The sequence below is a fragment of the Rhinichthys klamathensis genome, unplaced genomic scaffold (assembly GCF_029890125.1).
Source record: "Rhinichthys klamathensis goyatoka isolate OS25496 unplaced genomic scaffold, OSU_Roscu_1.1 h1tg000098l_1, whole genome shotgun sequence".
NCBI lineage: Eukaryota > Metazoa > Chordata > Actinopteri > Cypriniformes > Leuciscidae > Rhinichthys > Rhinichthys klamathensis.
The window spans coordinates 3131326-3158022 of record NW_026606637.1 but is presented as its reverse complement, the minus strand read 5'-3'; the positions used below and the strand labels follow the sequence as shown (position 1 = coordinate 3158022).

The window sequence follows — 26697 nt, the reverse complement described above, 5'->3', positions numbered from 1 at the left end:
CTGTCTTGTTTTCTTTGTAACAACAAATGTACCATGTGCTTCTTAGGATCTACCAGCACTCCCTTCTCCACATTTTTTATAAAGCAAAGCAAAAGCAAAAGATTCATTTTGTGAGTTTGCAGTCTGTATTGGATGCAATGCAATACAAATATAGTTCACAGCAAAATAATGGCAAAGAAATGTCATGTTGGAGAAAAGCGTTGTTAAATGTAAAATCAACATACAGTACGACCAGTGTAGTCTGATTAAGGAACAAATTAGTCAGTTCTTTTTAGTGATTCAAAAACATACAGCATGGCCCGTGGAGTCTGATTCACAAACTCATGATTCGTATGAGCTGATTCTTCTTATTGAATCGAAAACAAATAGCAATATAGTCTGATTCAAGAACACATGTCTCTCATGAGCCAGTTCTTTTTAGTGAATTGAAAACATACAGTATGACAAGTGTAGTATGACTCCTGAACGAATGCCTTTTATCAGTTGCCAGTTTGAATCAGTCTGATGAATCATCAGAGTGGTTACTGAATCAACATCTGACACAAACTAGTAGATTTTTAAAGAACACAGTCAAGGAGTAAGGGAATTAAGCAAGGAAAGAATTTTTCTTAATTTATAAAATACAAGCTCGTTGCGGGCCTAGTAGCGAGACCTGAGGAACGCCACTCTGCTGCCATTCAGAACTAATCTGAGAGCCACTGCGGCATTGTCACTTCCTTTGTCAATGACTAAATGACCAGGCTAGAGAGCAACTATGAGGTGCATTATTGGATAGTAGAGTGGTATTCTCAGCTTTTGTTCTAAGGTTGCTGATTATAGCAGTATTCCAGACTGGTATCCCTGCCCTCAGCAGGGACACGCATGCATGCACTGAATCTTTGACCATGGGCCAGGTCACCCCACATACATTTTTGGCATTTTCGCTAAAGATGATACTTCTCGGTTTGGCTGAGAACGGTAAACAACACATGCAGCCATATTGGAGGAGGGGCTTTACCAGAGCAATTGAGCCAAAACACAAGTTTTATGGGTGGTGGGTGGGAAAGTGTCAAGTGTGGCTGATGCGGTCTAAACCAGACTGAACCCTGCAGAATTACAGATGGGGAGGCCGGGCCCTGCTTTGATTGTATCTTTCAGCGGTATTAAGCACGATGGTCTTGCTGTATCCATGGGCCTGCAAAAGATGAGGTGAGTCAGAGGAAGAATATCTTATTTTGAGATTAAAAAACACTTTGCAAATATATTGTATCATACAATATTTTGTATTATCTGACACATACTAGAGTATTTGTACATTAATTGATATGGTGATTGTTGATATTTTATGTTATATGAAAATGATTGTCCTCTTCCTTTCACTTTACCCTCTCCTCATTAACCCAACTTCCTCCACAGACTGGACTCATTCGGACTGAGTTGAGATAACTGCATGCTGGGTTTTCCTGTGAAACTCTAATAAGCAAGTAGAACTGCAGCAAACACCAGCTCAGACGCACAGCGAGCAGCATGTTCAGGTACACACCTCCCTGGCAGGTGCTGTGTAACAGCCTGGATCGTGATTTTAAGGTAAGGTTGTACAAATACATGTTTCAAGAAGTGCTTGTATGTTATAGGGCTTTAAAAAGTATTTTATTCTACAACAATAAATTGACAAACTAGCCTGTCTTGACCAGGTTTACAAAATATTTAAAGTTTTATACATATATGGAATTTCAGTCATCTGTAAATAAAATAAAATAAATGTGTATGGTACAATACTAGTGTATTTTTGTGTTTTAGTATTTTAATGCTTTTATTAAATAGCTAAAAATATGTTCATTGTTGATGTACCCAGTCAAGTCAAATACTTGTGCATTGTACTTTATTTTTATCTAATACATTTTAAAGTGGTTTGGCAAAGAAATATTTACCTAAAAAAAAAAAAAAAACTTAGAAAATATTGTAATTTTTTTAACGCATATAAATAAACATTATAATTTTTTAATTAACTTACAGCGATGTACTAAAAACAGAAAAGTCTTTCCATTGCGTTTTTCGCGTCCTGACTACAACGTTGTCAAAGTGATCCCTTTCACACGTATCCACGAAAACTATTAAAAACGCTGTTTTATGCAAGCAATGCCAGTAGTTGACGGTCACTTTGTGCCTATCTATCAGTACGTGCCTATCTATAGACTAGACATGTAATACACGCATGCGCATGGCATAACCGTTTTCACAAATCCACATTTTTGTAGTTTACATGGAGACAATAACGGTATTGTTTAAAAACTTGCATTTTGAAACCCGTTTTTAAAAGTTAGCATTTTTCAGCCCCTGAAACATAAATGCGTCCCCCGCATTTTTTGCGGGTCAAGTGTGTTCACATAGAGGCCAATGTGAATAAATAAGATTTAATTCAAAGAGATTTCAAGATAGTCTATGCATGATATCATTTTATTCTTTTCCAAAACGAGGCAATATGAACATTATGGGGCGCTAACACTGTCATGTAATTTATGATTCTTTCTTACACAAAGCCGGAGGGCGCTCTCTCACAGAAAGCCCAAACGGATTCGTAGAAGTAATAACTTATGACGTTCCAGGAAATCACTTATATGGACAAAGGCATCCAGCTATTGGCTATAGCAGCAGCTGAATAAAAAAAAACAGAAATGTTTTGACTGATGCAACTTGAAGACAATAAACACACGAATGTGACAATATATGGTTGTGTGTTTTTCAGGCCATCTCCAAGGTATTTATTGACAATAAAGTATATGATGTATATGAGTATAATGATGCTGAAAATTCAGCTTTGATCACAGGAATAAATTACAGTTTACTATATATTCACATAGAAAACATCTATTTTAAATTGTAATACTATTTCACAATATTACTGTTTTTACTGCATTTTTTATTAAATAAATGCAGCCTTGGTGAGCAGAAGAGACTTTCAAAAACATTAAACAATTGTTATGTTTCAAACTTTTACATTGTATAAAATCCATGAGGACTTGCACAAATGCACAGTACATAAACCAATCATAAAATTGTCATAAAATATAAGAAACATGTATTATAGATATTAGTGGTTATTGTTCAGCTATGTATTTTATTTCTTACCTAATTAAAAGCAAGCGATGAAATCAAAAATCTGTCAATTAGACAAAGGTCAGATAAAAACTGGTATTACACCTGACATTTCTGTCCCCCTCACTTCTGAAATGATGGCTAAGCCCGAGTTTTTAGTTTAAAATGGTGTCATGTAAATGGACCCTGCCATCCTGCTTGACATTCCCTAGTTTATGGTTCTTATCCACTAGATGTCAGGATTTGTATTTTTCAATTCCCAGAAACCTCTGTGCACAAAAGTGAAAGGACTCTGTAATAGACTTTTTTTTCTTTTTTTTTACATGACTAGTTAAAAAGTTACTGGGGATGACTTTGCTTGGCCATAAAGTCTGGAATGTATATGAGTGTCATGCTCTTTATTTTACACTCATCCATCTGCTCTGACCCAAGTGTTTTCCTCAACTCACTGCACAGCTCAAATGACAGCTTCAGCTTTAATTTTAATTGCACTGTTGTTGTTATCCTCACTACAGTCCATACGGATACATCGTAGTTAACAAGAATGTTTATTAATTTATTCAGGCCTGTTAAACATCTCTAATTTTAACCATCAGATGGTTGTGTACAGATGGATCAGTAATAAGCTTTTATATTAATCTGCCAGGTGCCTATTCTTCCTCAAAACCCATTCCACAATCTATCAGTCTGTTGCACTCCTTCAGTCTGGGTGTGGGGTGTGTCTGCATATATGATATTATATTAGCTGAACTTTGTCAAGTCAGTGCAGTAAAGACAGAAGTGCCTCCTTCATGTGACACTACAGGCTCTGATTCCACTTCTGATGTCAGAGGGTGAGTGTTGGTCATTTTTTCTTTGGCTAAAACGTATTTTTTTTAAAGTCTTGTTACGTTAGAATAAATAGCTAATCTTATTTATACATTTGAAAGGTGTGAGATCATTTGTAAGAGAGACAGGATATATAAGATGCCTAAATCATATAATGTAAACAGTAAATTAAAAGAGTACAACTTTGTAGCTGAACATTCCGTTTTTCTGAAAGACAAAAGTACGTATCTCAATATTATAATCTTTTTCATGGCGGGAATGTTTTCACTTTCAGCCATTTTATTGTCACTGTACACTAAAGGTTGATCAGGTTGAATATGGTTATGTATCTTGCAATTATTTTTTATAGAGTACTTCGATTGCATCTGTCTGAAAGAAAATAAAAGAGCAGCTTGTGCACCTACATGTGCTTTTTATGTTGAGTCCATTCCACATTCCACTGAGCATCTATCAAAACATGGCTGTTCTGTTATCAGTGGTTGTTAAAATTTCATGAAATTGCATTTGGATCTGGAAATGAAGCTCTAATCTAGTGGGTACATATGAAAAAATAATAATAATAATAAAAAAGCTTGTATTTGGTAAAGACTCCCTGTAACATGACTTGCATGATTCTATGCTTTGGTCAACACACTGTAAAGCTACAGTACATTTTATGCACATTTTGGGACACCCCTCAAACAGTCTGAGCCAATCAGCATAGGCAGAGCAGCGGTTTCCAGGAAATCAGTTTATCAGCGGTTCACAGTTCACAATGTCACATATTGGCACCCACTAGCAGTAAGCAAAACTCCCTTACAACTACGTAAGCTTGTTCAGAGTAGACAGTCTTATCTATTGTTTTGATGCAGTAACTGTTTTTCCCGCAATGCTAAATTATTTTATATAAATTATAGAATATTACAAATCTCTTCAATAACTTGAGGTGAGTGACAGCTTTTTAAACCTTTCACACCATCTGAAGCTGTATACATTTTCAAATACTTTTTTCATCAGAAGTTATTAGACCTAAATTAGATTAAATCATCAGAAATTATTATACAAATTTAGTTTTTATAGGTTTATTAAAAATGTACTAATTGTATTATTAAAAATCATAAAATGTATAGCTTTTAAATAACCCATTTACTGCATTTTTATAATTTAATATGTAAATTCTTACTACAGAGATACAGACAGATGTCTTAATACAAAGTAGAAGATGGGTCTTTTTATACTGTAAAAAAAGGCAAACAGAAACATTGTTTTTCAGCTGAATAGTAGGCTGAGTTGATGAAACTATATCAATTTACCATGATTGTACTATAGTAAGGAAATATTTTTTTGTAAATTGAGGAAATGTTCATTCTAAACAGTCATGGAAATGCATTGTATAACAATTATGTCAGTTGTAAAGTTGACCATAGTAACCATAGTTTCCACTAAAATAACAGTTATTATAAAACTGTGATAGCTTGGAATTAGCCATCAACATAAAGAAATTAAACCAAATTTTACAAAATACCACAGTTAAAACATGGTTACTCTGCAAGAACTATGGTGTATTTTCACAAAGGGCAAGTGTATTGAAAGTGAAAGTGTATTATCTCCCTCTATGCATTATATTTTTTACAGTTTTAAATTATCATGACTTTCTGTTTAATGTAATGTGTGTAAAATGTTTCATAGAAGTTCTAAATGTACATTGTAAATGTTTTTCACTCATTAGACACAACTTGCTTAACCTTTTAAGCTCAGACATCTTAAACCTTGCATGTTACATATCTGGAGATACTTAGTCACTTTTACTTACACACTACACACAATATGTGTCAAACATCTGATACTCTCCACACGCTCCAGTAGTAAATCTGTTTTCTTTCGTTTCTTTGTTGTTACCCAGAGACAGGCATCAACTGTGACAGTCAACCCATATGATTCATGCACACCCCCCTCATTAGAGGAGCAGGCTGTGATTCATCCCCGTCCTTCTCTGAGACCTCTACTTCCCAGGCCTGCCCCAAACCATCCACCAGTCCCCATGACCAGCAACCCAAAGCGTTGGGTAATAAAGCCCTTCTCCCCTAAGCTAGAGCAGTCGGATTTGCGCTCCATATTGAGCCCTACTGGTCAACCACAGTCGCTAGAGAACACGTGGAGTAGCAGTGAGGAGGGTGACTCTCTCAGGTTCAGTTTGGAAAGCATAACAGTAACAGGCATGCAGCCCACTCTGAAGGGGTCATCTGGCAGTGGTAAAAGCACCCCAGACATGATGGTCCAGGCTCGACAAGTGTCTGTGTCTGAGGATGGAAGTGACAGTGAGGACTGGATGGCCAGTACCCCAAGCAACCCCAGCAGCCCTGGAACTGCCAGCAGCACAGGCTCACATGTTGGGTTCTATTCCTTCGTAGATGACCCAGCAAGCCCAGAAGCAGAGATGAATGAAGTCTACATGATTTCTCCAAAAAGACAGGCCAAACTGAATACCTTGAAGGAGAAGAGCACATTTAAACTGCAGACGTACACAGAGGAAAAGAGACCTGGAAGGCTATTCGAAGAAACTAACGGAGATGACCTTTACAGAGTGAGGGATGCCTCCACAGTGAATGAAGAGGAGGAAAATCAAGATCGAATTGAGATCATCCGGAATCAGGCACCCAAGAATAGCCCTGCCCTTAAAGAGCAGTGGAGTGCCTTGGAAAATCTAGACCTCAGTAACATGCCACAAAGGCTCCTGGATGGGTTTAGTCTACGCTACAAACCAGTGAGTGCAAAGACCGAACAGGCCAGGGTTGAGCCTGGCACCATAGACAATGAGCAAATTGATTTCAATGCAGCACGAAAGCAGTTTTTAATGATGGAAAGATCAAAACAGAACCCCTTCCTACAGAGCTCTCAGCCGATTCCTTACTCCCCTAAATTGCGAGGACAATCTCTATCCTCAACAGCCAACATCTTCACTACAAAACAAGTAAGCAAAGAGAACAGCCTAGAGGAGAAGCAGATCCCACTAGCAACACAACAAGAGGCAGAAGTAAAGACTGTAACTGTGACTGAGGCTACAGAAGATGGTGTTCTGAGTGGTGCCATAGATGATGTTGATTCTGGTCTTGGTGACCGAAGTGAAGGCTACGCCAATAATTGGAGCATTTCGAACGAACCTTCCATTTCAGAGATGGGAAGTAGCTTGACAATGCTTAGTGCAGATGAGACTCCCATTCAAAGGGAAATCAGAATTTCCCAACAACGTGAAGAGAGTCTAAGGCGATCAAGGGGTATCTTGCGCTCAGACAATTCAGAGATGGTGGAGATTAGGACAAAACCAATTCTGACCTTGTCGTCTTCACAGGTGAAAGCTGCAAAAGCCAAAGAAACAAACAGAGTGAGTTTCCTTATTCAGAGAGAGCTTGAACTTGAGAAACAGAGACATAACACGCAACGTGTTTCAAGTCACCATATTCGAGAGAACCAAGTACAGGACAAGAAGTCATTTGATTCACAACCCGATGAAATTGTAATCACATCTATGAGGACAAGTTTAAGAGAAAGTCTCTCAAATGATGTAGAGCAAATAGCAGTCTCTGAAAATGACATGTGGATTACAGAGCAACCTGTACTAGTAGATGAAGGTGACATCTCAGATTCAAAGGAGGTTCTTTCGCCTTGCTGTCCTCATCGACATCCTGATGAATCTATGGTTCAAAGAAACACTGACAGCAGCACTTTTGGAAACCAAGCCCAAACGAGTGCATATTCTGAGGAAAACAACCATTCTGAAGTAAGGGTATATAAAGAAAATGGTGTTGACTGCCAAACCAATAACCTCATAACAGAAAAAGAGCCACCCTGGATTGCAGAAAACGACAACAGCATGTTAGGAAAGAACAGATTATACTCTCCAAATATTCCGTCCCCACTGGATCCCACAAAAAATAGTTGGTACACTCCTACAAGGAGATCTCAGCTTGAGCACACCAACTGGAGCCCCAAAATGCAGAATGCCCCAGACAGCATCCGCCAGGAAATTGAAGAGGACCTCAGGCGTGAACAAGAGCTCCAAGATCTGAGAGAGTCTTTCTCAGTACTCACCTCAGCACCCAAGACTTCAGTGCCTACTTCCTCTGAACCCAGATCTCCATTATATAGTAGTGCGGAAACTGTATTCTCACCACAAACTCCACATGGGGACATAGCAGAAGTGGATTCTGTATTTCCAGAAAAGAAGACTGATTATAGTTACCCTTATTCCTGGAGTCTGGACACTTTCTCTGTCTCTCGATTATCCATGGCAGGTAAAACTGTTCAGTCTCACTGCACTCAATACATGGCCAACATAAACATAACAAATGGGCAAAGGGGGACTGCATATAGGCACTATTGTCTTATTATTCTGTTCAATGTTTGGGGCAAATGCATTTCATAACTTTCTTGTTTATAGCTAACTGATTAACTTAAGTGTTAAATGTTTATGGATGTCAGCAGCACCAAGGAATGAAAAAAGAATTGCCAACTTAGTTTCTGAACTTTGGACATGACATGGCATTCTGCTTCACTGAAGAATGATTAATCATTTACTTTATGGATGTAAATGCACATTTCAAGTTAAAGACTGTTTTTCAGACAATCCAATGCATACATGCTATGTCTTGTTTTCTGATATAATTTGTGCTGGTGCTTGGCCCTCTACAAATAAACCATGGATTCATGTCAGGCCAAGGTTATAGTACACTTATCAGTACAGAATCTGTATCCACAATGAAATTGAGACCTACATTTCAACAGATATATAGTATTGTATGTTCAGATGTATTTATTTAAAAAAAATGCTCAGTGGAAAACATGAAACAGTATTCAAACATTTTAACTGTAATCCAGAGAAAAGGAATTGGGAAATGAATGACTTGTTTAAGTAGGTGAATGGATCATAATCATAATCTCTTGTTTTGCTTTATCTCTCCAGATAAAAGTCTACAGTTGTCCTCACAACGACCCAGTTCCAGACTGCCCTCTATGTCAATTATGACACCCCAGCCATGGGGAAGCCCAAAACCTATGTCCCCAACTGTTTCCCGAGCAACCCCCATCAATCCCTTGAGCACACTTGCCGATGTGTCATCACCTGTCTCCCAGAAAGGTCTGACTGAGACACTGCTAAAGGACTTTGAGGACAGACGTGTCAAACTGAAGCTGGAAGAAAGTGCAGTAAGTTTCTTTCAGGAAACAGTTTGATATCACAAAGCTCCTAAGTAAATAGCACTTAAAGGGATAGTTCATCCAAAAAATTTAAATTGTGCCATCATGTAATCACCTAAAAGGGATAGTTCACCCAAAAATGAAAATTAGCCGATGATTTACTCACCCTCAAGTCATCCTAGGTGTATATGACATTCTTCTTTCAGATGAATACAATCGGAGTTATATTAAAACATAAATCATGTCCTGGCTCTTCCAAGCTTTATAATGGCAGTGAATGGCTGTATATTCCATCAAAGTGCATCCATCCATGATAAAAGTGCTCCACACGGCTCTGGTGGATTAATTAAGGCCTTCTGAAGTGAAGTGATGCGTTTGTGTAAGAAAAATACCCATATTTAAACCTTCATCGACTAAAATAACTAGCTTTTGTCATATACACCTAGGATGGCTTGAGGGGGAGTAAATCATGGGGTAATTTTCATTTTTGGGTGAACTATCCCTTTAATGTCATCCCGAATTCCAAATCCAAGGAAGAAAAAAGTAATATATCTTTGAATAATATATTTATTAAAATACATATACACTCACCTAAAGGATTATTAGGAACACCTGTTCAATTTCTCATTAATGGAATTATCTAATCAACCAATCACATGGCAGTTGCTTCAATGCATTTAGGGGTGTGGTCCTGGTCAAGACAATCTCCTGAACTCCAAACTGAATGCCAGAATGGGAAAGAAAGGTGATTTAAGCTATTTTGAGCGTGGCATGGTTGTTGGTGCCAGTCTGAGTATTTCACAATCTGCTCAGTTACTGGGATTTTCACGCACAACCATTTCTAGGGTTTACAAAGAATGGTGTGAAAAGGGAAAAACATCCCGTATGCGGTAGTCCTGTGGGCGAAAATGCCTTGTTGATGCTAGAGGTCAGAGGAGAATGGGCCGACTGATTCAAGCTGATAGAAGAGCAACTTTGACTGAAATAACCACTCGTTACAACCGAGGTATGCAGCATAGCATTTGTGAAGCCACAGCACGCAGGCGGATGGGCTACAACAGCAGAAGACCCCACCGGGTACCACTCGAGGAAAAAGAGGCTACAATTTGCAAGAGCTCACCAAAATTGGACAGTCGAAGACTGGAATAATGTTGCCTGGTCTGATGAGTCTCGATTTCTGTTGAGATATTCAGATGGTAGAGTCAGAATTTGGCGTAAACAGAATGAGAACATGGATCCATCATGCCTTGTTACCACTGTGCAGGTTGGTGGTGGTGGTGGTGTAATGGTTTGGGGGATGTTTTCTTGGCACACTTTAGCCCCCTTAGTGCCAATTGGGCATTGTTTAAATGCCACGGCCTACCTGAGCATTGTTTCTGACCATGTCCATCCCTTTATGGCCACCATGTACCCATCCTCTGATGGCTACTTCCAGCAGGATAATGCACCATGTCACAAAGCTCGAATCATTTCAAATTGGTTTCTTGAACATGACAATGAGTTCACTGTAGTAAAATGGCCCCCACAGTCACCAGATCTCAACCCAATAGAGCATCTTTGGGATGTGGTGGAACGGGAGCTTCGTGCCCTGGATGTGCATCCCACAAATCTCCATCAACTGCAAGATGCTATCCTATCAATATGGGCCAACATTTCTAAAGAATGCTTTCAGCACCTTGTTGAATCAATGCCACGTAGAATTAAGGCAGTTCTGAAGGCGAAAGGGGGTCAAACACAGTATTAGTATGGTGTTCCTAATAATCCTTTAGGTGAGTGTATACAATAGATACAGTTTTAACAATGTATTTAGAGTAGGGATGTCCCGATCCGATACTCAGGATCGGTATCGGCTCCGATACTGCCATTTTTGCGGGATCGGGTATCGATCAGACATCGATCAGACGAGGCCGATCCAAATCCGATATTGTGGGTATACTATTATGTGTTATTGTTAAGCCCCACAAAAGGCAAAAAAACATTCTAAAGTACCATAACGTTTTCGTGCACTCTATTATAAGTGTTCTGAAGCCATTATGTGAGATAGAAATTAATATTTAAGTCATTAAATTCAAGATCACGTAAACTTTTCCCTCTCGCGGCTGTCAGTCATTCTCCATTCAGCATTCAAACAGCGCGTCGCGTTCGGTTACAGTCAATGATGAAACTATCTTCAAGATGATTCAATGTTAATACTATTATACTTGATCTGTAAGATAAAGGTCTATGTTTTCGCATATAACAACTTTATCTTGCTGGACTTTATTGCTGTAGCCTGTAACTCAATCGTGTTACTCTCTACCGGGTGTCGGACGCTGTCGGTTTGATCCATAGGGTTTGATCACAACACTAGAGTCAGAGCACTATAATTGTTCTTCACGCGCACAGTAACTAAAATTTAAAACTGTTAAAAGAAAAGGCTCAATAAACGATTGCATAGATAGATACTGTATAATACACTGTCCATCAATATGTATCTCCGTTGTGCTTTGAACTTTTCAAAGCGGACTCGACGCGCTGCGTGCTGTAACTCCACGTGGCTTCAAGCGCATCATTCTCCGCTCGGGATGCGCATACGCGCTTTGTGCCGCACTGTATTGAAGCCTTTCATATCATAATGCAGTGACGCAATTAAAGCTTATTAACATTAATAATTATTAATGTTGCTGCCTCATTAAATAGCTGTGCAATACACTTAAAACATGTCTCAATTTTATAGCAGATTTAGCTATATCTAAAATAATTATCTTTTTCATTTTTGTTACCCTTGTTTTTCATGAATGTATTTTACAACAATAAGAAGAGCAATGTTGTATTATCCACTAATCTAGTTTATAATAGCATTTTTGTCATAGATTATGATCATATATTTTGGGGATTTGTTGTTTATCTTTATAATGAAGCTGTCTGTATTAAGTAGATTGTGTTTAACACACACAAGAGTGATAATCAGTTTAACACACAGTTATAGAAATTCTACTTGATTTAAAAAACAAAAACTGTACTGGTATTTACAATGTAGAATGCTGCTGTTTAAATTGTTTTAACTTTAAACCTGTTGGTAGCTAGCTAGCTTTAAGTACTGAAGTATCTGTATTTTCTTTCATTTATATATTTCTTTATTTTTTTGTAGTGTTTGAATAAAGGGTGGCAATCTTTCATAATCAACTGTTGTTGTGGACTATATAGGAGGTATATTTTAGGTGGCTAATTGAGAAAATTGCTATATTTTTTATTAGTTTAAGAATAAACTAAAAATATCGGATTAATATCGGTATCGGCAAAAGCCAAAGCTGCGGCATCGGTATCGGTATCGGAAGTGAAAAAGTGGTATCGGGACATCCCTAATTTAGAGACGTTTAAAAATTTTCTCTTTATAAATTTTTCTTTCCTCATTGTCTCTCAGTACGCTGGGATCCAACCTGTTGATGCCGTAAATAACGAGGTGAGATGAGGTTTTCTATGTCAAGTGCCCTCTGATAAAGAGTTTGATCATGTTGTGTAACAGTGGTTTCTCCGCAGGTCGTAGAGGCCACCCGTGTAACAAGGCATAAAAACCAACGAGCCCTGCAGTGGGAGGCTGGCATGTACGCCAACCAGGAGAGCTAATGAATCGTCATCGACCTAACAGGATGCACACCTGAAATCATCTTCAGACAAGGATGACTTAATGGACTAGTTTTAATACCATATTTCACTTACAGACACACTACTTGCGCCACCTCACCATATAAAGTCAATGAACGTGAAACATGGATGGGCATCTCATTCACAGTTTTGCTGGCTGTTTAGAATCAACTGGCATGGTGGAAATAGTGTAGGTGTGGAGAGCATCTTGCCTGCTTGGGGTGAATTGTATGCATTCGCTTCTACAGAGAAGCTCTTGCAAATGCAATAATGAAAACTTTCTTTATCTCTTTCTCCGCCCAGTAGATTAACAGTAACATTTAACTATCATTCTTTATTCTTAAAAAAAATACACATTTATAAAAAATGAAAATAAAACATCAAACTGTATAGTGCAGATTTTTCAATGACCTTCATCAGTGCTTAAATTGATAGGTCAGCCTGCTTTTTATATGAGGAATAAAACAAATGAAGAAAAGTATAATCACAGAGCCAGGTTCCTACGTAAAGAGGAGGGCCTAAGAAATCTGGACCTGGACATGAACTCATTAACACACACAAGCCTGTTGATCTAACAAAGGTCTCCGCTTTGAACTAATATTGAATCTTGCTTTTAACTGAAAAATGTAAAATATTAATAGAATATTCATTTTGTATTGAATTTTGAAGATTCAAAAAGTTGCTCTGGAGATTTTTGCAGTATTGTAAATGTGATATGAGAATTGTCTTTTTTTAAAGAAAAAAAAGTCCAATCTACTTAAAGATTATACATTGTAAGTTATGTCATCATCACTCAGAAGAGTTTTGTTTCAATAATAGTCTGGTATATCAAAATTAACTTAATAGATGTATTATGTGTTGTTAACCTAATAATAAAAATAATGATAATACACTAATATTCAAAATATTTAATAAAATGCTTGATTTTAGTAGAGATGTTTCATTTAGTCAAAAATATTTATTACATTTTTGTATAATATAAGATTTGCTACAAGAGTCAAGAGACTGGAGAGTGATTCCCAACCAGTGGTACTGCAAAAGGTTTTAAGCGAAAGAGAAATTTTATGATATCACTTTTTCAGACACTTTTATCACTTCTCACTTTTAAGGAAATCAAACATAATGGAAAAGGAAAGGAAATAGGGCTTTATACATTTGCTGAGTCGCTTTTTACAATCAGTATTATTTTTTATTATTATTTCTTTTTTTCAACATCAATAATGGCTGACTTTAAGTATATGCTGAATGTTTGGTGTTTATGAAGGTGTACTTGAGCCTTATTAATTTGTTGGGACACATAAGACAGAAAAGGTTGGAAAACAATAGTCTAGTTATTGTGGGAAAAAAAGTTAGATAACAAAAAACAAACAATCAAATTATACATTTATAATCTGCAAAAAGTGCAAAACAACTGAGTATCTCGACTTGTTTGCTAACTACTATGTTAACAAGTTCCACCAATATTCTCATCCGACTAATTTAGCACTGTCAAAATCTGAAAAATAATCTTTTCTTCACATGGTCTCAGGCTCCAGTCCATCTAATGAATACCTATGTCCAATATTTCTGTTAAATTCATTCAAGTTAAATGTGGTGGTTCTGTGAGATGGTCCTCACTGCAGAACATGAAATCCACGGGGAGGAGTCGGATCCAGATCCAACTCCTCCCACCTTACATATACCTAAACCTACCCATCTCCGCCCCCTGATCCCTAAACACACCCCTAATCCCTAAACCCACCCCTAATCCTACCCATCTCCACCCCTCGGATCTTGATCCGACTCCTCCCTGTGGATCTTATGTACTGCATTGAGGTGCTACTGGGTTCTGTTGTTGTTGTTTCTTTGAATGCCAGCACATGTATGACTATGGCACTACAGCGCCCCCTAGTGAATAAACTCTATTAACATGATTTTTCTAAATGCTTGCAACGTAATTTGCTTAATTGTTTGGTAATTCAATGGCAGTGTCATAAATATGTCTACACAACAGCAGAACAGATTAAATAAAACCACAGACGCTAGACAAGACTCAAAACCACCTCTGAACGAACCCTTGTGTATTGATATCACACTTTGTGTTTTTATGCTCTCCGAGGTGAAATTGAGGGAATCTCATGGTACAGTAGATGCATTTACAAGCAGCAGCACGTTTCCTTTTAAAATCACTTTCACTTAAATCACACAGCTTCTATCCTGATTTAAACTAAGTTCAATGCCAAGCGGGGCTTACCACGCTTTCACATCAATTAAAATCCATTTCCAGTGGATCAAATCCTGTGAGTATATCGTGAGATTTTTTTTCTGTATATTAACATCAATTTTCATATTAGCCTGTACTGGCATTCAAATGCATGAGTGTAATTGCATAACATCTGCTATTGTGTAATCAGTGAGATGACATATTTTATTCAGCATTTATCATTTTGATTTAGAAGATGATCAATCTTAATCTTTGTGCCATGTAAAGACAACATAGGCCTACTTCAGCTTGTACTGTTGTTCTCTTTCTCTTTATTTCCATGGAACATTAATGCCAATAATATGGAAAGACTGGGGCTAGTTGTCACACTTTTTTACTACAGTGAATATTTTTCAAGGTGGCTTTATTTTTGGAAGTTTATTTTTTACTTTATGCTATATGGAATATTGGAATATATTCCAATATTTGGAATATACCAAAATATTTATGGCTTTATTCTGTAGACACCTTAAAGTTGCTTCCTAAAAATATCAGTTATTCTTATGTTTTCATATCGTGAGAGATTTTACAGCAAAAATACACATGCACTACAACCTGAAGTTGGACATTTTACAATTATATAAAAGGGGCCTTTTTACTTGCTAAAAAAATGTAAATATTTGATTTGAGAATATTTGATATATATATATATACACTCACCGGCCACTTTATTAGGTACCCCATGCTAGTAATGGGTTGGACCCCCTTTTGCCTTCAGAACTGCCTCAATTCTTCGTGGCATAGATTCAACAAGGTGCTGGAAGCATTCCTCAGGGAGTTTGGTCCATATTGACATGATGGCATCACACAGTTGCCGCAGATTTGTCGGCTGCACATCCATGATGCGAATCTCCCGTTCCACCACATCCCAAAGATGCTCTATTGGGTTGAGATCTGGTGACTGTGGAGGCCATGTTAGTACAGTGAACTCATTGTCATGTTCAAGAAACCAATTTGAAATGATTAGAGCTTTGTGACATGGTGGAAGTAGCCATCAGAGGATGGGTACATGGTGGCCATAAAGGGATGGACATGGTCAGAAACAATGCTCAGGTAGGCCGTGGCATTTAAACGATGCCCAATTGGCACTAAGGGGCCTAAAGTGTGCCAGGAAAACATCCCCCACACCATTACACCACCACCACCAGCCTGCACAGTGGTAACAAGGCATGATGGTTCCATGTTCTCATTCTGTTTACGCCAAATTCTGACTCTAACATCTGAATGTCTCAACAGAAATCGAGACTCATCAGACCAGGCAACATTTTTCCAGTCTTCAACTGTTCAATTTTGGTGAGCTCTTGCAAATTGTAGCCTCTTTTTCCTATTTGTAGTGGAGATGAGTGGTACCCGGTGGAGTCTTCTGCTGTTGTAGCCCATCCGCCTCAAGGTTGTGCATGTTGTGGCTTCACAAATGCTTTGCTGCATACCTCGGTTGTAACGAGTGGTTATTTCAGTCACTGTTGCCCTTCTATCAGCTCGAACCAGTCTGGCCATTCTCCTCTGACCTCTGGCATCAACAAGGCATTTCCGCCCACAGAACTGCCGCTCACTGGATGTTTTTTCTTTTTCGGACCATTCTCTGTAAACCCTAGAGATGGTTGTGCGTGAAAATCCCAGTAGATTAGCAGTTTCTGAAATACCAACATGACACAGCCCTTCTGGCACCAACAATCATGCCACGTTCAAAGTCACTCAAATCAACTTTCTTCCCCATACTGATGCTTGGTTTGAACTGCAGGAGATTGTCTTGACCATGTCTACATGCCTAAATGCACTGAGTTGCCGCCATGTGATTGGCTGCTTAGAAATTAAGTGTTAACGAGCAGTTGGACAGGTGTACCTAATAAAGTGGCCGGTGAGTGTATATATATATAGAGTGCCCGTTTTTGGTGAGTATCCTCATAAGCACAGTCTCAAATGAGTTTTAAAATGAGTATAAAAAAAAAGGTCTTGAACAAAGATTTGGGAGAAAATCAATTGTGTGTCAAATCCGTGTCATGTCATGTTGCATTAGGTCTTAAAGTGACAGCATCTTAATATACCGGCTGCAGTCGGTGTCATTAATGTTAATCAATGTTAGTGAAAGTTCTAGTAAATTGAGACGCTTACAAGGATGTCATATTTCTAGTTTACTTCAAAAAAATGACCGGAGTACTTGACAAGGCTGAACCAATAACAAAAATATAAGCGCTTGCACTTAGCATCGCTGTCACATGGTACGTGTTACTTTTCTGAGTGGAGGCACTTAGCAACCATCCAGAACACCCTAGCAACCGCATAGCAATCATTCAGAACACCCTATGAACTTAAAACTGCTTCAAGCTTTTTAAACATCAAAGTTTGTTCACAAACTTTACTCCACTAGTTTGTACTATTGCTTGTAATTTGTTATTGCATTCATATTTTATTACTGACTGTTTTCTTGTCTTAAAAAAAAAAAAACGTTATAGTTGTTAGGCCAATATGTTTTGTCGTGGTATAAAAATTGGAACCGAGAAATTTCACTGGTGTAAAATGTTGATGTCATAACATATTTTTTAAGGTTAATTAAGGTTACATGGATCAAAAACAACAAAAGCAATAACTAAATGTGACATTTATTATAATGGTTTTATGTGAAGATTGTTTTAAGTTAATTTAAATTAAAAGTTGTTAATGTTAAAAACGATGGCTTTCAATTATACTGTAATGTTGAATTGCTGTGATTGCTCATTTCATTTGAAGAAAAAAAACGTGATTATTCATGAGTAATTACTGAACAAATGTGTGATTAATTAGTTAATTTTTGTAATATATTGACAGCACTAATATATATATAAGGCTTATCTTTTGTCTTAAAGGTCTGCCAATCAAATGGGGGTCATTCTAACTTTAGTGGAGCCAGTGGTTGTCATCAATAAACTGGGGACGTCCTTCTTTGAGATGGCCCTCACACAGACTGTGTACAACCAGTCGCTGAGGGCAACACGAGGAGACAGTGATCAAGCACAGGTGTTATCCTCGCGCTTTCTTCTTATTCAGAGTGTGTTATCCTCAGTGGCGGCCATGTTGTCCATTATACCACTGAGCCGCATGGCAGACCGTCATGGACCTAAAGTCTTCCTGGTGGCCTCTCAAATGGGTTCAGTTTTGGGCATGTTTATGCTTGTAATCTTCATGTACTGTGATGTTCCTCTGGAGTTTCTGTACTTGGGCTCTTTGCTGCATGGTTTGAGTGGAGGCGGGCCAATGTTCTGGGCCGGGGTGGCTGCCCTGGCGTCTCTGAGTTCGGAGCAGTGCAAACGCACTCTTAAACTCAACATCGTGGACTTCTGTTTTGGGGTCGCAGGGGTCGTAGGAGGTCTCCTGTCTGGATATCTGTACCAGATGGGACCATCAATTCTCCTCCTGACAGCAATTCTTGTCAGCATTGTGGCACTACTGTACACTGTGTTTGCCTTCTCGGACTTGAGATGTTCTCAATCCGAGGGAGAGCCGTTGCTGACTGAATCCGTAAGTGGGAACATGATGGATCGAGTCTCCATAGGGATGCTGATGACAGCCATGGTGCTGTTCATGTTAGGCGTGATCGGGGCAGAAAATGTGCTCCAGCTGTATGTACTGAAGCCCCCTCTGAGCTGGGACTCGGTGTGGGCAGGATATGGCAGGGCCGCCACCAGTGCCATGTACCTCAGTAGCTTCTTAGGGGTTGTGATTCTGTTCAATGTGTTGGGGGACACAGCCCTCACTCTTCTGGGTATTGTGTCCAACTGCACAGGGATGGCAATCATGACATTTGCAATAGAAAGCTGGGTCTACTTCCTGGGTAAGTTGGTATTAAAGGGGTATTCACCCAAAAATTTAAATTTCAAATGAAAATAATTTACTCACCCTTAAGTTGTTAAAACCTTTATTAATTTCTTTCACAAAAGAAGATATTTTAAAGAATCTCGGTAACCAAACAGTCGATGGGCCCGGCCCCATTTACAGTACTTATATATTATGGAGGGAAAAAAAATATTATGGCAGTCAATGGGGTTCATCAATTATTTGGTAACCCATATTCTTCAAAATATCTTCTTCTACATTGTCATGTTGTCATGTAGATTAATAAAATCTTACAACTCCATGCATTTTTATACTGAATATACATTTTTAGTTATACCAAGCTCTAAAATATTTTATCAGGTAGAAATTGGACTATCCAGTAAACAACAGAAAAAAATAATAATGGGACCTTTGAATATTGCTGTGGACAATGAGTTAACTAGGAGTTTAAGGATCAGTTTACACTACTAGGTGTCATAAGTCCAACATGACTGACATACTGTGCAATATAAAAAATCATCATTGTTAAGCTGTTTTGGTTTTAGTAAGTTTCTGCATTGAGATGTGTTGTATTATACAGCTAGAGGAATCATGATGTTTGCCTGCGTTCCCATGCCAACTCTGCGAGCAATGCTGTCCAAGAATCTGCCTCCTCAGCAATATGGTAAAGTCACACCTGCACAGAAACAAAAACTAGAGACAGAAGAAACTATTATAGCAGGCCATATATGGAAGTCTCTTAGAATGTGCTTCATCTAAGTACAAGTCATATATTTGAGGTCATGATGCATGCTATTTGATACTTCATGAGAGTCCTCTGCTGTTTCTCTTGGCAGGGCGAGTATTTGGGCTGCTCCAGCTGGTTCTGGCTGTGACTGACCTCTTGTCTAATGTCTTTTTCACCTCCATTTATCCACTAACTCTCGGCTGGTTCAGTGGCTTCTGCTTCATCCTCTCCTGTGCCATTAGTTACATTAGTGCCATCCCGATCATGTAAGTAAATCTACGGTTAAAAAAAAACAACAGTAAAAGTTTTTTGGTTTCTTCTCAGATCATGCGTAGTAACAGCTACTTATTTTGTTTTTCAGTTATCTAAGTGGCAGAGAACATGGAACCTGAGAACATGAAAATGTGTCTGTTGCAATTCTTTTTGAGCCCCTAATGAGATAATATATGATCAAATTATATTTCAATGCGTTTGCGTTTGCATTCCATGAGACACTTTGCATTCATTCACAACATTTTGTGTTCTCTTTCAAAAGTATTACATTCCCCAAGAAACGCTGCGTTTTTTTCACAGAACCTTTGTGTTCTCTCACCAAAGTTTTGCATCCCCATGAAACTTTGCGTTCACTTGCAAAAGCACTGAAATATTCACAAAAGTTTTGCAAGCGAGCGCAAAAGCATTGAAATACAATTTCATTTTTCCCCATCACCATGTGCCTTAAAGGGATAGTTCAACCTAAAATGAAAATTAAAGGAATTTTTCACCTAACAATTAAAATTCTGTTATCATTTACTCACCCTCAAGTTGTTTCAATCCTGTATGAATTTCTTTCTTCTGCTGAATACAAAGGAAGATATTTTGAAGAATGTCGGTAACCAGACAATTGATGGGCCCCATTAACTTCCATAGGAAAAAAAATACTATGGAAGTCAATGGGGTTCATCAACTGTCATCAACACACAAACTGTTCATTTTTAAGAGAACAATTCCTTTAAGTCATAATTTACTCACCCTGGTGTTGTTCTTATACTGTATGCCGCTTTTTCTTTTTAAGACCACAAAAGGAAAAAAAAAATGTCCCACTCGTGCATATGGCAGTAAGCGATCAGCAGCAACCTTTAATAAAATATGCAAAAGAATGATACCATGCAACACATATTGTATATCCAACGTGTTTTGGGGGTATACGATATGGTTTGGTAAAAAAAAAAGTATTATTTAACAAAAATCCTGACCTTGGCCTTTGGTCTTCTGTCCAAAGCTATAATGTGACGTGCGCGTTCATGAGACTCTATTAGCGCCACAGTTCAATCTGACTCACCCAGAAAAAGCACAAAAGTTGTGAAAAATTAAGATGAATAAAAACACGACAGAAATACAATGCCTAGAAATCCCAAAAAATTATCTGTGTGCTTTCTTAACTGTGAGTTGAATATCTCCAGACCGGAACTCCAGTTGTCAGATGTGAATGACAGTTGCCAGATGTGAACACGATAACTTCTTTTCCTGGTCACTATTCACTGTCATTATATGGACGAGCACAAGCCTTTTGTGGTCCGGCAAAGAAAAAAGGGCATTCGGTATTAGAACATAACTAGGATCAAACAATTATGACTTAATTTTCATTTTAGGGTGAACCAACACTTTCTATATAACCCTCCATATATTTCTATTGGATATATATATTGTTAATTAAATGATTTTATTGATAGAGAACAACATTACAGATGGTGTATATTGTTACAATAAATGTGCTTCCTGTATGGGTTATTCTCAATAAACCTCATTTAAAGAGCTTGATGCTCGTTGGTTGGCTGCTCAGCATGCTGTTCCCAAGTTGGCTATATTGTAACAGCATGAGTATGGGGTTCTGCAGTTCACTAATAAAGGTTTTTCCTCCAAATTCAATTTATGTTTTGGTTCAGGTGTGTTTTATTTGTAATGTCCAACAGCTGCCACATGGTGTCACAAATCGTCTGTGCACGACCTACTGTGGCAAGCAGAATTAGTTAAGAAAACTTTGGTTTGATTTTATTCATGGATATATTTTAGTTTCAATTGTATTTTGATGAGTAATATTTATAATTTTAAGTCAGACTGATAATTAGAGATATCTCTGTAATCCTAATGTGAGATGATTCAAATCAAAAATATATATATTTTTTTTATAGCTGTCAGTGTTTATTATAATTTATCCGTGCACATAATCAAGGATATTGTCATCTGTTGAAACAGAATAGAAAGTTAGGCCTAATACTTTTCTGATAGTTATTTTCTTGTCTGCTCCTATTGCTTCTGTCACTTCCTATTGTAAATGTAAACAATTGTAAACAATTAACCCGTATTTTGGTGCTAAAGTATGAATGGTGTCTTACCGGTAAAAAGCCAGAATGCCATTGCTTGTGTGAACAGCATATTTGTGTATTTACCGGAAAAGTAATTCTGGACTTTTCAATTATTATTAGGCTATTTGTACATAATTTACATTGATTGTATAATTTCCTTACAAATACCATACAAATTCTGGGGAAATGTGGGATTAAATGGGTTAAATGCTAAAACGGCTTGCCATATGCCTACGTATTTCCGCTAAACTTTCAGTGTCTACTCGAGCTTCCGGTATAGTACTGATAACAAACTGTGTTAATAGGCTATAGTAGTAAACTCTTTCTGACATATTTCAGTTAACTATATCGATCACAAACAAATGCATATATCATTACATACATTATTAACATACACTTTTAATATATTATTTAAAATATATCGTTTTAGTAATGAGCTCAAAAAGCTTTAAATACCTTCGGCGTGAGGGTGGTGCATCGTCTCGATATTGTTGTGTCCCGTTCTGTAAAATGTCCTCAAGGTTTAATTCTGTGATAAGTTTCCATTGTTTCCCTTTGGACGACGGAATACGGAAAAAGTGGCTTCTCAATGTCGGGCGTGAGGATTTGAACGTTAGCCCTAATACAAGAGTCTGCAGTCGTCACTTCACGAGTGATGATTTGATTGAGCCATCGACTCCTACAGCACGCCGGCTACTGAAGAAGGGCGCTGTGCCCACGGTGTTCCCGAGGAACGATTCCACTCCAGCACCAAAGCGCACAGAGTTACGGAGGAAGAGAAAAGTTTTCATTCATTTGAAAGAAGATCGCGTGCCTACGGACTTCCCGCATCAGGATCATGATTATTGCTCATCTCCAGTCCAGGTTAATCTGGCTGTGAAGCAGACCGAAGATCTCCGAAAGCAGGTGGAGAGCCTGATGAGACAGGTGGCAGAGTTGACTGTCCTTCAGAGATTTTGTTTGGGGCGATTTGCTGCATCTGATGATGACATATGGTTTTACACTAGGTAAGCATTAAAACATAAACAGTATAACATACACATTGGTCGTCTGAAACTAAAACTACTCTTCTGGTCTTTTAATAATAAAAGAAGTTCGCTTAATTGTATTGAATTTGCACTTGCACTTACAGTAAAAAAAAAAAAAAAAAAACTACTTAATGATACAAAAATATTCATGTACACTTTCATGATATACAGTGTTGAGTGTGCATCAATGAATCACTGTAATTTATTTACTTATCCCTTAATACACGTAAAGTAAGGGATTTCCCATAATTCTTTCTGTAATTGACAGTTTTGATGCATACTGTATAGACTAGAATATTTCTATATAAAACAATAGTGGATTTAACATCAAAATGTAAAGCCTAATGTTAAAATGTATGTTTTTTTAATGTAACCTTCTCCCTTTAAATAATTTGGTCAGTTCAAGAATAATTTATTTGCAATTTTATATTATTTATTTGAAAACATTAAAAGAGCAGTTGCATGTCTACTCCTGTATTTTTCAACTGTACCCCTGTATCGATCACACTGTTGAAGATATAGTAGCTGAAATTAATTACTTTTTTGGAGTAATTTACCCAAAACTGATGACATGTTTCTGAAAACGCTTTACGTACACAAAAAAGTGCACTTTGTAATGTCAACCTTTGTTTAGTTTTTTTTTTTACTTTAAAGAAGTACATTTATTTTGATGTGTTGACAAACATAGTTGAGCACATTTAAAGCACTTTTAAAGCACTATTAATTCAAACATTTATAATTAACTGTAGTGTGGTTATTTGATATTACATTTAAAGTTAATATATATTTTAAATGTACTAAATTGCAACATTACAAATGTGCAATTTCAAATATATTTAAATATATGACACACAGGTTATATTAAATATATTTTCATTTAATTGTAAATGATGCGCAGTCAATTATCTGAAAACATTACATTCAATCAGTTTGTATGCAAGTATATTCTTTAAAGTATAGGCTATTATTTCTGTTATAACAAATACTTCGTTTTCACAAGGATTTATAGTTCATATAGCCTTATATTTTGCTCTTAACAAAAAGTATAAGCTACAACTCTAGGTTGTGCATTACATTTGTTGGTGTAGGCTATATTATCTCAAACATGTCCCACATCTCGTGTAGGTTTGCGACTTACAACCACTTGATGGCGTTCTGGAGACTGATAGAGCCTGCATCCCACAACATGCTTCGTTTGACCAGAGCAACAACAAAGAGTGAAGATGGAGCATCAGACAGTGCATCTGTAAATAATTACTTAATGCAATTTATAACCTATCATGTATTATGCTATATATTAAATACATGTGAGAATAGAAAGTTGAAATAGAAAGAAATTAGAATGTTTCTAATGTTACTTTCTCTATATTAACATACACTTCTCCAATTTTGTTCTTTTAACAGTATCAGTCCCTGCAGCCCATAGATGAGTTTTTTCTCTTCATGGTCCATCTCTCGATTGGGCTAACAAAGAGGGATCTGGGCCACAGATTCAACATCCATCAGTCCACCGCGAGTCAAATAATTACAAAATGGGCCAATTTTCTGTACACCATTCTTGGATCTGTGCGCGTCTGGATGCCTGAGGAGGCGGTCAAGGCTCAAATGCCAAAGGAATTCAAAGACTACCCAGACACACAAGTAGTGATTGACTGCACAGAGCTGCGTTGCCGAACACCATCCTCTCTCCGGCTTCAAGGTGAAGAGTCCCATTGCTCCTTCAAGGGGTTAATTGGCATAGCACCGCATGGTGCAGTCACTTTTGTGTCATCCTTGTGTGCAGGATCTGTCAGTGACAAGGAACTTCTGAAGCAGTCTGGGATTGTGTCGCTCCTGAAACCTGGAATGGCCATTATGGTCGACAAAGGTTTTTTTGTAGATGACTGTGTACCATGCAAAGTTTACAGACCTGCTTGCCTGTTCAAGCAGGAAGAGTTTCCAGCTAATGAGGTGAAGGAGACTCACTCCATTGCTCGGCTGAGGGCCCACATTGAGCTTCTCATCTGCAGAGTGAGGCAACACCAGCTGTTTGATACAGTCATCCCTCTCTCCAACATCGGGACCATCAACCAGCTACACACTGTTGCTTGCCTCCTTACAAACTACCAGAATGGCCCTTTGTTACAAGGATGGGCAAAGGATTAAAGACTAGACAAAACTTGGTGTTGGGGTTTAGATCAAAGGATTAATGTAACTGTGTAGATAAATGTAAAGTTTAAACATGTTAATATTTATAAATCTGATACAGTGTTTCTGTAAGCATGTAAATAAATAATTTTCATAATGTTTCTGTAAACATAAACAACTTAACAGTGGCAAGCAAAAAAAATGATAATGTAATCGTGTTAATATAAATGAATTTACAGTGTTTCTGTAAACGTATGAATAACTTTGTAAAGCCTTTCCTGTACATCACTGTAATGTAAACATGTAAAAATAATGTAAATACAGAAACACAGTGTCAAAGTTAATTACACTTTTACAGTGGTGTACAGAAAAGCTGTATAAAGTTGTTTAACCGGATCGAAATTTTTACAGAAACACTGCATAAATGTAAACGCAACATATATAACTTTTATGCAATGTTTCTGAAAACCTATAAATACCTTTATAATGTGTTTCCTTTACACCACTGAAATGGAAACATGTTAATATAAATAAATTAAGTACGGAAACATGGTATCAAAGTTATTTATATGTACATGTTTACAGGAAAAGCTTTATAAAGTTATTTATGTTTACAGAAACACTGCATCAATATAAATGTAAATAACTTTAATGTAAATTAAACATAAATATAAATAAATGTTTCTATAAATATAAAGCTTCTCTTGTACACCACTGTACTGTAAAAGCCTTACCGATTGATAGGCCTCTGCTCTGGCCTATTTTTTACCTGTCCAGATCATCTGATGATTCATTTAGCTACCTTGGAGACAATGAGTCTCAGTTTCTGTTGCGGACCCCCATCTATTATTTAGCTTTAAGCAGGTGCGTCTCCTACGGCACAGGGGGAAAAGTAATTTCCTGAGTGTGACAAACAGGTAATTATTGATGATGATACTTGATGCCAAAGCTCTCCTTGTCCCATAGTCCTTCTGGACAAGACATTTAAAGCGTGTAAACCATTTTGCAGGTTCAAATTTAAACTCTTATTTTAGATCAGACATGTGAAATCACCAAGATTTCTTTAAACTTTAATGTAGGGCTTTTACATTTCCTTGAATACAAGATGGTTCCATCAAACCAAAAATGTTTTTATTTGCTTGTTTTAATGTTGGTCTGTGAAAAGAGGTAAATGACAGTAAAGACTCAGCCAGGTGGTCGCAAAAGATTCACTGCAGAGGCTCTGAGAGACATCAATGAGATCATGGAGCCTTTGATATCCGAGGCGCTTAAATCTAACTGACAGCAATCCAACTAAATAAGATTCTGTTCATAAGATTGTGTGACTGATCAAAGGCCAGTTACAGTATTTTATCTAAAAGAGACTAGATCCTTCATCATAGTCCTACTTTGGCCAGTATCTGTGATGCTGGAACCTTTATCGATTTAATATATATATATATATAGTATTTTGTGGAAACAGTAATCAAATCCCTAATCAGACATAATGGATTTCTGCTACCCTTGCAAACTTAAATATTCATGTAACCGGTTATATTAGCTTTCAGTCTGCTGTTGTTGTGTCTAGTCTACCCTTGGCTGTTTAGACTTATTAAAAACTGTGGCCAAGAGTGATCACGTGTATTCTATTATGTTAAAATAATTAGTATCACTAAAGAAATAATCTATTTTATCTAGTAAAGTTACTATTACACTGGCAAAATAACAGGTTAATCCGTT

At 37.4% G+C, this 26697-nt stretch overlaps 4 protein-coding genes across 6 annotated transcripts; all 4 read left to right on the top strand.

The window, feature by feature from the left end:
* Window positions 1–1088: 1088 nt before the first annotated feature.
* On the top strand, window positions 1089–13739 carry misp (mitotic spindle positioning). 3 transcript variants are annotated; one of them, XM_056252668.1, is made up of 6 exons: window positions 1089–1188; window positions 1396–1566; window positions 5786–8174; window positions 8843–9084; window positions 12479–12517; window positions 12595–13739. In XM_056252668.1, exons 2-6 carry the CDS (start codon window positions 1507–1509, stop codon window positions 12679–12681), a joined length of 2817 nt encoding a protein of 938 aa, XP_056108643.1. In that variant the 5' UTR covers window positions 1089–1188; window positions 1396–1506; the 3' UTR covers window positions 12682–13739. The 3 variants fall into 3 exon arrangements, with proteins under 3 accessions (XP_056108643.1, XP_056108645.1, XP_056108644.1); XM_056252670.1 differs by lacking the exons at window positions 1089–1188; window positions 1396–1566 and adding an exon at window positions 3833–3908; XM_056252669.1 differs by lacking the exons at window positions 1089–1188; window positions 1396–1566 and adding an exon at window positions 4752–4828.
* Window positions 13740–17744: 4005 nt separating this feature from the next.
* Window positions 17745–18800, top strand: LOC130086571 (thymic stromal cotransporter homolog). The gene has a single exon (XM_056252633.1). It carries the CDS (start codon window positions 17798–17800, stop codon window positions 18797–18799), a length of 1002 nt encoding a protein of 333 aa, XP_056108608.1. The 5' UTR covers window positions 17745–17797; the 3' UTR covers window position 18800.
* Window positions 18801–19336: 536 nt separating this feature from the next.
* On the top strand, window positions 19337–19920 carry LOC130086570 (thymic stromal cotransporter homolog). The gene is made up of 3 exons (XM_056252632.1): window positions 19337–19415; window positions 19588–19744; window positions 19840–19920. Exons 1-3 carry the CDS (start codon window positions 19343–19345, stop codon window positions 19868–19870), a joined length of 261 nt encoding a protein of 86 aa, XP_056108607.1. The 5' UTR covers window positions 19337–19342; the 3' UTR covers window positions 19871–19920.
* Window positions 19921–22234: 2314 nt separating this feature from the next.
* si:ch211-262i1.5 (uncharacterized) lies at window positions 22235–25375 on the top strand. The gene is made up of 3 exons (XM_056252631.1): window positions 22235–22830; window positions 23977–24097; window positions 24256–25375. Exons 1-3 carry the CDS (start codon window positions 22256–22258, stop codon window positions 24994–24996), a joined length of 1437 nt encoding a protein of 478 aa, XP_056108606.1. The 5' UTR covers window positions 22235–22255; the 3' UTR covers window positions 24997–25375.
* The last annotated feature ends 1322 nt before the right edge of the window (window positions 25376–26697 follow it).

Bases quoted from the DNA above. Each gene is read 5' to 3' on its own strand.
- misp (XM_056252668.1), top strand. From the start codon at position 1,507: ATGTTCAGGTACACACCTCCCTGGCAGGTGCTGTGTAACAGCCTGGAT. The intron at 1,567-5,785 runs GTAAGGTTGTAC...GTTGTTACCCAG, and splicing joins GCCTGGATCGTGATTTTAAG to AGACAGGCATCAACTGTGAC. The intron at 9,085-12,478 runs GTAAGTTTCTTT...ATTGTCTCTCAG, and splicing joins TGAAGCTGGAAGAAAGTGCA to TACGCTGGGATCCAACCTGT.
- LOC130086571 (XM_056252633.1), top strand. From the start codon at position 17,798: ATGGGGGTCATTCTAACTTTAGTGGAGCCAGTGGTTGTCATCAATAAA.
- LOC130086570 (XM_056252632.1), top strand. From the start codon at position 19,343: ATGATGTTTGCCTGCGTTCCCATGCCAACTCTGCGAGCAATGCTGTCC. The intron at 19,416-19,587 runs GTAAAGTCACAC...TTCTCTTGGCAG, and splicing joins TCTGCCTCCTCAGCAATATG to GGCGAGTATTTGGGCTGCTC. The intron at 19,745-19,839 runs GTAAGTAAATCT...TTTGTTTTTCAG, and splicing joins ATTAGTGCCATCCCGATCAT to TTATCTAAGTGGCAGAGAAC.
- si:ch211-262i1.5 (XM_056252631.1), top strand. From the start codon at position 22,256: ATGAGCTCAAAAAGCTTTAAATACCTTCGGCGTGAGGGTGGTGCATCG. The intron at 22,831-23,976 runs GTAAGCATTAAA...CATCTCGTGTAG, and splicing joins GACATATGGTTTTACACTAG to GTTTGCGACTTACAACCACT. The intron at 24,098-24,255 runs GTAAATAATTAC...TTCTTTTAACAG, and splicing joins GAGCATCAGACAGTGCATCT to TATCAGTCCCTGCAGCCCAT.